Source organism: Peromyscus eremicus, chromosome 13 (genome assembly GCF_949786415.1).
Source record: "Peromyscus eremicus chromosome 13, PerEre_H2_v1, whole genome shotgun sequence".
Lineage (NCBI taxonomy): Eukaryota > Metazoa > Chordata > Mammalia > Rodentia > Cricetidae > Peromyscus > Peromyscus eremicus.
This window is the reverse complement of record NC_081429.1, coordinates 31,285,481-31,298,953: the sequence shown is the minus strand read 5'-3', so window position 1 is coordinate 31,298,953 and position 13,473 is coordinate 31,285,481. Positions and strand designations below refer to the sequence as shown.

The 13,473-nt window shown below is 41.9% G+C and overlaps 1 protein-coding gene across 1 annotated transcript in view; it reads right to left on the bottom strand.

Moving 5' to 3' along the window:
* The window catches only part of Dock10 (dedicator of cytokinesis 10), a 197,801-nt gene extending 196,131 nt beyond the window's left edge, over positions 1–1,670 (bottom strand). Inside the window, exon 1 of the mRNA XM_059278216.1 lies at positions 1,512–1,670. Coding sequence (XP_059134199.1) covers positions 1,512–1,670 — 159 coding nt within the window. The remainder of the gene's footprint in view (positions 1–1,511) is intronic.
* Positions 1,671–13,473: the final 11,803 nt, after the last annotated feature.

The window sequence follows — 13,473 nt, the reverse complement described above, 5'->3', positions numbered from 1 at the left end:
ACGGAAGCAAAAAAAATGATAAAATGATAAAACAACAAAACAACCCTTTACCACCCCAACACACACACAGACACACACACACACACACACACACACACACACACACACAGACACAGACACACACACACGCCAAAAACTATTGGTTGGAAAAAATGGTTTCATACAAGAGACGAAATGATATAAATTGAAAATGTATGGATAAGGGTTAGCTCTATCCACGGTGAATTCTTTATCACACCATTAAATGCTAGTAAAAGAACTAGATAAATCAAAAGAATACTTAGAAAATAATAAATTGCTACTGAATACTTTAAAATATTTTACCTATTGTGAAACATTGGTGTTAGTAACATACACATAAGTATGTATATAATCTCTAAGTATATTACTATTAATGAAAGTTAGGAAACAGAACGTTTTTGACCTTTGAGTAATCTCAAACCCTTTAAAGTTTTATAGGGATAACAAGTGTGAAATTGTTTGAACTTCATGCTTGTGTGAAGAGCCCTTAATTCAAGAGTGGTATTGCTTTGTGAAAACTCAAATCTTGATTTGTCAAAAGGGTTCATGTAGAAAGTTACATTGTGGTCACCTATCACTCAGAGGTATATCCAGGGCCAAATGACTTTCATTTAAGAACTGTTAGTGCAACAGGTATTTTTCATTCATTATTTACTATATCCTTGAACACCAAAGTCTAAGAGAAAAAAATTGTGTTGAAAGCACTCTGACTTTAATACATGCCCAGTTTTGGAAAGTTCAGCACACCGTTTATATCCTGACAGGGGATTTCAATGACTAAGCAGATCTCTTCCCCAAATCTTAAAGTAAGGAGTGACTCTGTACTTAATCCTCCCTGCTTAAACAGTGGCACAGAGGAGCAACACTACCTGATACAATAAAAGCACAAATTGAAAAATTAGTTTTAAAATTAGCAAGAAACAACTTTTGAATGAAAACATCACGCGTTCCACAAAACTCTCAATTACTCTGATTTTGTGCCAAAGTTAACTAAGCGTTCTGAAAAAGCATTTCCGTTTCAGAGTCAGGAAAAGGACAGAAAAACAACCCCAGCTCTCTTGAAATTAGAGGTCTAACTACCAGCATCTACAAAATGTGATTGTTATAGGTGATATCCAAAGAAACCCACAATCTGTGCTCCTCTTCCAAATTAAGATTTATAACAGAAGCCACTGAAACTCAATGTCAAATTTCTTTTTGTTCTTTTTTTTTTTTTTTGTCATGGTGCAGAGTTAACATCATACAAATGCTAGGAAGCGGAGGATTTCACAGACACAGCACACATTGACATGACAGAAAGAAAACCACCTCTCTTAACAACAGCAATGCTCCTGAGAGATATTTTCCTCCCAAACAGCAACAACAAGGCAGCAAACTTCAGGTCACACATATCTTGATCTGAAGCCAAACACCGAACCCTCCCAAATTGTAGCTTCTATCTCCGTAATAGCAGTTCAATGCGGAGAGTCTGTTTGCCGGGAATACAGTACCATTATGAGGGTTCTGGGTCTACTCATTTCGTCGTCACTTTCAAGAGGCACGATTTCATGGGATGGTTCCTCCTGGCGCCTTCTACAAATGTGTGGACAGCTCCTCTGCACCACAGAGCGAAAAGCTTGAAGCAGAACAATGCTGGCAGTGCAGCCCATCGCTGCATCCTGGAGCCTACAGAATAACTTCTATGTTGATGCTATGTTTGAAAAACAGTGGCTCCTTGTCCCCGGAGCAAGCCTACACGGCAGCTGCAGCCAGCTCGCCCTCCAATCACTTCCTTGAGCTGTGATCATCTGATCACGGCCAGATAGCTTGGATGCAGAGATGGGGAAGATTTGATCCACAGAAACTGAACACACTCAACAACATCAGCGCATTTCGTCCAGAAAGGGTTTCTCAATACATTTCAAAAGCATATTTTCTGTTTTTTTTTTTTTTTACAGTGACTGTCTTGGATTCCTGTTTCAGAGCTTTGCGTAAATACATCTTTTCTTCTCTCTCTCTCTCTCTCTCTCTCTCTCTCTCTCTCTCTCTCTCTCTCACACACACACACACACACACACACACACACACACACACACACACACCCATAAATCATTCTTCAAATTAAACAACTGAAAATCAGACTTCATGCTGACTTTTCTCCTCCCAAGGCAAAGGAAGTATATTGACTGACAAACTATAGTTTAAAAAATGCAAACATTTCGGAAGGAAGTTTTTCTGGTTCCCTCATTAAGTCATTCGGGGTTTTACTTCGCATAAATTCCAGAAGAGAAATTGGCACCAGCAATGGAGAGTACCCTATGTCAAGATGGTTTATCAAAAGTATGTATGCGATAACAGACCATGTGAGAGACGCCAGTGTTCTGCGTGATTTCTTCTCAATGGTGTGGTTGTTCTGTTCCCACACATGCATTTCTGCAACCTAGTACATTTTTATATTTACACAGGCAGTTTGCAGGGCTGAAAACCTCTTTCTCTATCTGAGGTCACCCAGTGCACTCTGCCAAGCTGACCTCTCAGAGGCAGCGGGCAAACATTTTAACATCCTATCAGTAAGAGCCAAGGCTTCGGAAAAGCACACTGAGGTCTTTGGTAGTTAAGGGTCTAGTATTCCCTGACTTCTGCAAGGCTAGTCACTTAGGAGGGAACCAAAGACGGATGCTTAGAAATCACATGACCCATCTGGAATGGCCTCAAGACCTAATGGTATACTGAAAGCGAATAGGACAGCAGGGGATGCATGTGCTAAAAATATCTCATGGAAAATGGATTTTGCTTACAAATGAGGAAAGCATGAAATCCCCAGGAGAATTGTCAATGTTGGGATCTTTTTGCCAAGCTAGTTCTTTCAGCCTAACTCTCAGAGATTTAAATAAAAAAAATCAAAACAAAACAATATTCTATTTAGTCTGGGGGCTCCTTGTGACAGAGTGCTACTATAAGCAGTTTAGCAAAGGTTTGTTCTGGTGTAAGGTGTGGTCGACACAGCCACACTCAAGTCACTTCCCCAGAAGCATATAGCAAAATGCTCAATTAGGCATCAATTACTCAGTAATCTGTCACAAAACACTATCATTTTAATTGGTATGTCTGCCAGAGAAATAAAACATGTTTCTTTTCATGTTTTCCCCTCCTCTTTTAAGAAGTACCGACTGCCAATAGTTTTCATCTCACTCTGTTTTGAGCAAACATATTTTAGGGCTGCCAGAGAAAGAAGAAAAAAATGCTAACGGTGCTGGCAAGTCCTCAGCTTCCTCTGGACCTCTGTCAGCCTGCCTGCTCTCTAATCTAAACCATTTCACTCCAGACGACTGGGGCATTTACTGACAAGAGGTCACCGTTGAAATCATCTGGCTCAACTGTATTGAATACAGAAACCGAGTGGCAAGTGTGAGCCCCTGTCTGTGGATGTACCCTTTGAAATATGGCCGTTCCTGCAGGCTCTACGAATGTGGGTGCCCACTCTGCCCACCTCCTCCCAGTCTCCTAGTAGACCTCCCTCCAATCCTCTACATGGGTAATGATCATCTGCCCATGAGCACATGGCTTATCAGACACACTTCCAGCTCCAGGCTTATCAGACACACTTCCAGCTCTAGGCTTATCAGGCACACCTCCAGATCCAGGCTTATCAGACACATCTCCAGCTCCAGCTGGAAAATGGAGAAGACTCCTAGTTCCATCACACACTCTGGAAGTCCAAAGGCACACTTTGTCTCCTGAACTTCCTTCTGGCCACCTTTCTCTATATCTGACTAACACTTTGGGGTGGCTTTTGGAGTCAGATGTTTTGGCAGATGGCACAGTCTTTAGGGAACTACATGGGATGCTTTCTAGCTATTAGGAGCCTGTTTGCATCGATCCTCTCTCTGCCTCTGGGGAATCTGCCCCTATTATGGATGGGCTGCTAGGGAGGGGCTTGCACTACCCTCCCCCTTCTTCCTTCCTCACTCCCTCATTCTTTTTTTTCTGACTCCAAATCTCTATTTTAAGAGAATGCCCAATAAAACAGTTATCCACTGGACAGGGAACAAAATGGATGAAAAGTGGGAAACACGAATCAGATCTATTCAACAGCTCCTATGAAAAATTCCCAGTACGCATGCAGCAAAGCAATGAGAAAGGAGCCAGGCTCTGAGCACTAAGGTTTATCTCGAGGCAATGGGTGAGTCTGCCTAGGGAACATAGAAATCTTCTTAAAGAAACATTCCTTCATGTCAACACAGCATGTGCACTGGCAGAAAGGAAATCTTTTAAAATAAGCCATATATCCTTCATCAGGAGTCTGCTGTTTTTCCTGTGAATCATTAATTTGGCTTCAAATACGACCCAACCTGTACATAACTTACAGAGACTTTCCTTTGCTTTCATTTATGTCCTTCTCCTAGCTGGACATTCGTTTATGATTTCATTAGACACAGACTAAAAGTAAACTCAGCAGGTGATGTTTTCAACTTCTTTTTCTCATGTGATATTGTCACTAACAATGGGCATTGCTAAGCCTCCCAAAGTGTTGGGAGCAAGATTTTGAGTGGTTAAATACATACTGTGTACTGATTCATTCAGCATTTATAAAATCTTAAACCAATGCATAGTGGGAGGGGGGAGGGGGGAGGGGGGTAAGGGGAAGCTTGAGGAAGCCATGTCCTGTAGATGTGGATTAACCTTCATTTCCCAAAGAAACAAAAGGAAAGCTGAAGGAAGATGCCATGGTCAGGTTACCACGCCCCAGGCAGAAAGGTGTCATAAGAGGTAAACTGAGGGTGAGCAAAGAAGAAGAGGAGGAGGGGAGGAGGAGGAAGAGGAGGAAGAAGAAGAAAAGAGGAAAGAATTAAGGGACAGGATAAGAAGTCACTTCCCAGATAGCCCATTTTACCAGAAGGGTGCCTGCCCTTGAGTCAGAAAACTGCTCATTGCCTAGAAACTGCTCATCCTGACAAGTGAACAGGGTTTTTAGAATAGTTGTCTAAGATTCTTTGGCCTAAAAGTTCCTTAAGTGTAGGAGCAGATATTTCTACCACTAGGGTAGTATATCCAAAGGTCTTTTTTCTTTAATAGGAGAGGAAACACATTTAATTTAAATAAACAATGCCAACTGAAAGTATTGGAGCTCTCCAGCTTTGTTGAATAATGTAGGAGTTGTGTGTTTAAATCTATATATCTCATCTATCTTGCCACATATCTAAATCTATCCTGACCATCCTGGATGGGACTGGAGTTGGCCGAGATGAGGGTGAAGCATGGCTTCTTTGCCTTCCCAAATACTTGGTGCCTCGGTGTCTTTTCCTGATAGATGATATTGACCTGAAGCTGGGTTTTGGGGGTCTTCTGCTGTATTTTGTACTGCAAACCAAGACTGCTCATTGAAGGTTTTGTGGTAGGAATAGAGATGAGTTTTAGGATTTTCTGGACATCCTGGTGACAGGTCCTTCATTGCATTACCCCATGTCAATTTTAGATCACTATTTCAACTGTAATTGGAAATGCATGGGAATTTTGAGATTTTGGATTGTTGGGCTGAACTGTAAAGCCAGCAAATTCCCACGATGAAGATGGACTCCCCACCACATGGACACACTTAGAGAGAGAGGGTATTTATCCAGTAGTTAAAGGTTAAATGAGATCATAATTGAGGGGCTCTAATCCGTTAAGACAAGTGTCCTTATGATAGGAAGAAACACTGAGGTTTCTCTCTTTCTGACTTTACATCCACAAGGTCAAGGGGCCACAGAAGACATAGAAAGAAGGAAGCTATATAAATGAGAAGGAAATTTGAGTTTCCAGCCTCTAGAATGCAAGACAATTTATGTAGTCTAACCCACCGTGTGTGTGTGTGTGTGTGTGTGTGTGTGTGTGTGTGTGTGTGTGATGTGCCCTCGGGCCCACAGAGCCCAGCTTCTCCATAAGCAGAGTCTGCAGGCCCAGAACTCTGACAGCAGATAAAGCATGTATGCCACCTTCCTTCTTCCCCAAACCACGTGAAGACATTGTGGAGTAGTATAGAAGGGATTGATGAGAAGTTTGGGGGGCAGCGGGGGTGTCCCATCAGCAGGGAAGAATTTGAGTACCACTGAACAATCAAAAGTGAATGTGGTCACACTCATCAGTAACTAAAAGTGAAGGATTGAGGAGACAGGCAGGTTCAGCAGGAGGGTGCAGCACATGGAGTCTAGGAAGGGCTCCCAGCTGGAGGAAGCAGACAAAAGGATGAGAGAAATCGGGAAGAAGGCCACTTTATCATTCAACATGCAGCACACCAGAGGCTAGCAACACTTACAGAAGGAGGAGATTTCTTCTACAACACCTAGCACCCATGTGTTGGTATCTCACAGAAACCTTCTGGCTTGGCTTGGGCAGGGGCAGTATCTTGCTTTCTTACCAGTCTGGTTCACACATCTTTGACACACTGGTTGCTCTAAGAGCTTTACAAGAGTTTGTCAGTCTGACTAAATTAAGAAGGAACCTTCCAATGTCCATCTGTCTCCAGAGCAAGATACCCCAACTATGGAGATCTTGCCACAGATAGTTAACTTGCAGAAAAATGGACCATACATAGAATCAATATGTCTGAACAACACGGCTCCAGTCTAAAGAGATTCTTGTCCTGATGATAACTTGGTGGGAAGGCAGCCATTGAGCACAAGGTACTAAGTTAAAAGGAGCCTCAGGCTCAGAATCCAGCTGAACTGAAGGCTCCATGAGCAGTAGGAAATGTATCATCAAGGAACTTGACTAAATCCTCTGAATCTCAGGGGTAGCCAGTGTGAAATGAGCACACACCCTTTATAGTTGAGTATATTAGTGTAACTACTACAACTAATATAAGTGATATAACTGAAACGGAGTCTGGCTCATAGCAGTTATCGAGAGATCAGAAGCAGTGTTTCCTCTGCTAGTAGGGTGGTACATGCTTGCTCGCCTCCCTTCTTAGCCTCTGGGTTCAGTATGGAAGTGGTACTGCCCCTCAGAAGCCTCCTCTGGCCGACCTTGCCTCATAGCCCTAAGCCTCAACTCATACAACTGTATTCTATTGTCTAGTTCCAACACACAAGCTGTAACCTTCTGATTGATTTAATATTAAATGATATCAAGAAAGCAACCCCAGAGAAATACCCCTTTAGGGCTCATCTGTACCCCATAGAAGACTGTGAGAATTCTTGTATCACAATTGCAGAGGGAACTTATCAGCTCTAGAAAACTGTTGGGGTGAAGATTGGTTGAAGTCACATTTTATGGGGATTTAAATAAATTTAAATGCAACAAATTTGATGAAAAACATTTTGAAAAATGTGTTTACCATGAGAAACATTCACTAGCAGGAATGATTTCAGTCATCCAACCAATATGGCAACCAATGAATATATTTGGAATGTGGAAATGCAGCTGGTATATTATGCAACCCTTTGCTGACCTTATTGATATGAGAAGATGGATAACACCAAAGTGCCCCCAGAATGGAGGTCCTGGAGATCCAGCTAACAAGTTGGCCATGTCACAGGACATGAGCTACTTATCTTCAGAGACAATGACAATCTGATGGTGACCACCATGTATGTTGACAGAGCTTGCTTCCCTTCCAGACTTCATGTAACTGTCTTGACACCCGATGTACTCTGTTGAGTTCTGCGATGGGAAAAAATGGTAAAAGACCTAGAGACCATGGCAGAGAGCCAGGAAGTCCATCTGTTTATTTAAACTATAGCAGATCTTTACATGGGAATGCCTTGAAGTTTTGTGGGATGAACAAATCAATCAGTAGAAATATAAAGATAAAATCATCATTATCATCACCACCACCACCAAGCTCTTGATTATACTGGGCTTCTTGTTAGATTTCTCAGAGATTCAGCTGTTTCCAAGCCAAAGTGACCCAAAAGAGGAGTACACAAAAAGATGAAAAGAAAATAGATTTTAGTTCCAAGTCAAGTAAAACCAGTTCACAGGATCTGGCTGTTTTCCAGAGCAGGGACTAGGAAGGATTTTCATCCACGTTTACCTCCAGATGGTAAGTCCTCTCACACAGGATCTGAATTAAATGGTTAGGAAGTGTGCATTGGGGCCTTCTTAGATGCAACATGGAAACCACAAACATCAGAGTGATTCTCTCTAGGGCATCAACCTGCTTCTCTTACGTCTACTTCAACTCCAGGGCTTGGCAATTTCGTGCACTTCAATAGTAACCTATGACCTATTTTTTCCATATTTTTGTTTGGAGAGTTCTTCTCTTTCCTTCTTTCTCTCTTCAGTTTCACTTAATTATAGTTGCCTCCTTCTTCCAGGCGTCTTTCCCATGTGCTGACCGAGTTGTACAATTATTCACATTGGGAGCAAGCATGTGGTTCTTTTGTTTTAAAAACCCAGGTGTGGTTGCCAAGCTCTCCTTTATCTTCATTTTCTTCCCTTTGGCACGGGCACAGCACAAAAGCCAATTATTCTTTTTGTTGGTACATTTAGATACATCAAAGAATTATCCTTCATTCTCTCTAAGTGAGCTTCCTGCTGAGCGCATGGATAATTTAAATGTTCCATTAATATCATGTATTACATTTCTCAGGTGTCTATGTTACACTGAGCACAGTAAATCTTTCTTCTTTTTCTTCTTCTTAATGATGTAGGAGTTAAGCAAAAATTCAAGAAGCAGACTGCCAAAATGTAAGTTCCTGTGGAGTCATTTACTGCCTTTCTCAGCCTGAGCAGAAATTTAAAGTGTATGTCCTTGTCTGTCAAAACATGAGCACTACGGGGACCCAGTACATATGTCAAGGGCTCATCCCAGTATCAGATACAAGGTAAGTATCCTGTACATCTCACCCTGTACATCTCACCATCGTTGAAAAAGAGAAGACTTAAGGATTTCCCAACATTTCCTGCTTTCTCCCTACCTCCTCCACAGTGTTTTTTTCTTTTTTCCCACCTGCCTTTTCTTTGTCCATGGACACATAATGTTCCTTGAGTGATGGGGGAATAAGGATTTTAGATATGCCTCCCCTGTGCTTTGAAGTTAGTTTCCATGGTAATGGGTCACAAGTTCCAGAGGCATATGCAGTCATTTTCCACAAGTAAACAAGTTTAAAATATTATAACAATGCTCGGTTAGCTTAAGGTCTCTCATTTTGCAACCTCAACTATTCTAATCACAGCCAAGTCCCAGGAAGGAACAGACAGAGCTCTAGCTTCTGCAGAGCTAGGAAGAGGTGGCTTATGTTTTCTTTCACAAAGCTTATGGGAGCAGCTTAGGGAGCAGGTTCTCACACTGTCTCTACTACCTTACATGGGTCTTTTTAGAGCTTGCTGAACTGAACTGGCAGTAGCTTTTGGTTGGAAACAAAACAATTCCTACGAGTCTTCTGATCCAATAGAAATATGGAGCAGTTAATTAGAAATAGAAGGATGCTTCTGTTGAAGGCAATCATGCACAGCTCCAAAGGATTGTGGTGACTCCTGCCATCAAGCCAGCCTACTGAGAACCATTAGCCAGACAGGACTTCAGCTGTGTTCCTGGTAGGAGATATGATGTTGCATTATTCCAGTGTGGAATCTAGGAAGTGGCTCAAAACAATAGATATGAACTTTGAGGTCAAAGCCATCTGACTTTGAAACCTGGTTTTGCTGTCTGAAACATGGCTTCAATTTTCCTCAACTGTCCCATAAGAGTTGTAACAAAAAAGGAAGCTGACTCTATTGGTCAACTCCAATAAATGTTGTGGAATACTGTTTTAACTATATAAAGATGTGTTATATTTGTTCATGCTATGGAATATTACTTTAACTGTGTAAAGATGTGTTACATTTCTTTATGCTGCGTTTGTTTAATTATGTAAAGATGTGTTGCTGTTTCATCTTTCCTGCCTAAGGCACCTGACTGGTCTAATAAAAAGCTGGATGGCTGGCCAATAGATAGGCAGGAGAGAGACAACTGGGGGAGGTTTACTTGTGTTTGTGGTTCCAGGTCTGTAAGACTCCATGATGGTGGAGCAGAGGCATGGCATAGCTACAATAACAGAAACCCGAGAGCTTACATACTGAACCACAGTCAGAGAGAGCCCTGGGGACAGCACGAGTTTTTAGACCCTCAAAGTCCCGCTCCGCTCCACCGATGTACATTCTTGAGCAAAGCTGAGTCTCCTAAACTTCCCCAAACAATATTCAAATACCTGAGCCTATGGGCAACATTTTTATTTAAACCATTACAAACAGACAGAAAACAATTCTCTGACAATTAATTAGTGCTTGCTGGGAATATATTGCAATCGTAACACCCATTCTATCTAACTCATTGCAGCCAAAAAAAAAAAAAAAACCAAAAAACCAAAAAACCAAAAATCAAAATTGTAACAAAGGCAGTGTATAACACTGAGATAAATATTCTTAGCTTTTCTCTTACCATTACTACTAATGCAACTATGTTTATTGTTGCTACATTCTCCTAATTAAATACCTAAAGGGCAAGTAATGGTCCTGCAAACCAAGGTACAAAGACAATACCCAATCAAAAGGCAAAGTCTTGGCATTAGAATAAGATACAAGGTCAAGGTCAAGGTCAAGGGGGAGCCAAAAAGTTTTACTGGCTCTATGTCACCAGTGAAATGGGCTCCAGTGCATGGCTGAACAAAGTTAACTTAAAATATGAACAACCTACAAAGAAAATGATTGATTACAAAGGAAAGGACCAATGATAGCCAACCCACCAAAAATAAAAAGATTAAAAACAAAATCAATGGCCATGGTATCTGGGATCCATCCATGTTGTGAGCTGTAAACAGAATAAAGGTCGATATGAATGGCATAGTGTTAACCCCTGCATGATCACGAGGACTCCTCACAAAGACACTGATGTACCAGGGAAACCGGATGATGTCCAGTAGCCATAGCACAGCATTAGAGAAATTTATGAGACATTCTAGAAAGAATTTCTACTTTGACAAGTACTTCTTATGGTTAGGGATAAAAAGTTAAGTAATTGAGTAAACAGAGCTATTTTCAAAAGTTAGCGATGGGGAAAATATTCTCAAACGACGCTGGATAAACAAGCTATTAGCTGTACTTTCAGCACTTGTTCTATTTCATTTCTTGTGCTCGCTTTTGCTCTTTGAGTCACAGCAGGAATTAACCACCCACGTCCTAAACATCCCCACTGAAATCTAGTTTACAATAATCATGAGCTGCTTTTCAAACACGAAGATGACAGTCTTCAAAGCCTCCAGTGTTCTCCCAAATCAACTCTGAAGATGGGGAGGCTGGGAACCTGAGCACATCAGAGCTTTGCTCTTTGCCAGACTCAAGGGAGGAGGCCAACCAACCCTAGATTAAGATATTTGCAAGGAAACTGGACAAGCCAAGATTTAGCCAAGAATGGGGACGTGGGTAGTCATAAGGTAATGTTCACCTTCCCTTGAAAACTTCTTGGTTTTAATAAATCTAGTTTATTCTGCTGGCATGTGAAGCCAATGTTGTTCCTCAAGGAGGCCGTGCGGCCTTCACTCTTGCCTGAGGTGGTGGGAGACCAGGGGCGAGGGCATTTCTTTTTATTATTATTATTGTTGTTGTTATTATTAATATTATTATTAAGAGATTTTTTATTCATTTTATATACCCTCACCTCACCCCTCAGCCTTCCCCCCAGCCCCACCCATCCCCACCTTCAAGGGTACTTCTTAAGTGAGGGTACTTCTTAAGTGATGATGAGTAAATGAGATCATCTAACCAGATGCGTGGGATAGGAAAAGCTCAGTGGAAGGAGTCCTACAATTTAGGAGCTCACTGAGAAACACCCATAGACTTCAGTCACATGGTCAGTGAAATCAGTGTGCCTTTCCATCGCCAATGGCACTGGAAGTCAAGCAAAAGCAGAAATGTCCGGTAGTGGGTGGAGAGAACCTCTGGCTTCCAGCATTTGAGAAGAGAAGAATGCAAGGCAGAATGCGGGATGTTGGTGTTTACCCTTTAGGCAAAGTGTCGTTATCCTGTTTTCTATTCAAGTACCGAAGAGAACAAACAGGAAGAAGGCTCATTTTTCACAAGGAAAGAGAACTGACATTTGATCATGGAAAGTATCTGTTTCCCACCTCCCTCCCCTAAGCCTTCTCTGTCTTCCACTCAACAAAGGTACAATGCCAAGCTGCCAGATGGCAAAGCCACAGCTCAAGTGGAATTCTCTCTGAGATTTCTTGGTTATGGGAAGGGAGTAGACACATGGCCACCAGACTAGTATTGCTTCTGCCTTGAAAATCCCTTGAACAAGGATGCAGGAAACATTGCCCAAATCAAGCTGCATATGTTCTTAGGGTTTTAGAAACATGTATATGATCAAGGTACAATCTCAGCTACTTTGCAAATTACCTCAATTGAATCTTAGCCAGGGCCTGGTTGCCACCCAACAGAGGGATGAAGAGACACACAGGAGTGTACTATGGCTGGCTGTTACTGTCCATGGATCTCTGCACAGCTCTCAATACCAGAGCCAATGTGCTATATATATCATTGTGAAATTCATTCAGTGTATGTGATTTATTTTTAGACAGGGTCTCACTATGTAGCTACAGCTAGCCTGAAACAGCTATGTAGACCAAGCTGCCTTTGAGATCTACCTGCTTCAGCCTTCTGGGGACTGGAGTTAAAAGTGTGTGCCATCATTTCTGGCATGATTTTAAAAAATAAATAAACAGCTTATAAAGTGAAAGTGGGAAGCACCCACAGATAAAGTCACTAGAATATACCCACATCAAGGTCACCTCTTTCTAATAGCTTCCATGTTAGCATGATTTGGCCAATAATCCTTACTGGTAACGTCTGTTGAAAGCTTCTCTTCCAGGGAAGGGGTTATTGGTTCATGCCCAGTGTCAGCAGACAAGGTCTTCCTGCCTGTCTGTATATGAGATACATCATTCTTTTACCTACTTCCTGTAGCCTTCCCTCTAGTTTTGGATGCAGATACCCAACGTTGGGGAGCAGAAAGAGGCATATCCTGGGGGCTTGTTGCTAGACAGCCTGACCAAGAAGTTCAGCTGAAAGACTATTTCAAAAACAACAGAAAGAGAAACTCAAAGAGACGTTTGGCTTCCACAGAATGTGGCCCAGGACTAGATGATGCTAGACCTGAAGGGAGACTCTCAGAGGGAAGACTGGTGACTGAAAAAACAGTAAAGAAACTGAAAGGAGAGGAAGCAGAAGGGGGTTACGTGGGCATGGAGATACGGACACATTCTGCCAAGCAGAGATGCCTTGCTCCAGCTGCCTCTTTTCTGTGTTTTCTCTCATGTCAGGTTCCAAAGCCGTAAAATTCTTCTACACTGTCAGATTTCCCAATGACTGGCACACATGTTCTCATGTTTCAAATATCTCAGTTCTTAATATCACTCCCTCCTTGTGGCTGCTACTTTCCAGGAACAAAATGAAGGGGACTGGACAAACAGCGACCTGCTTCCCATTCCCAGTTAGAATATTACTTACGATAAG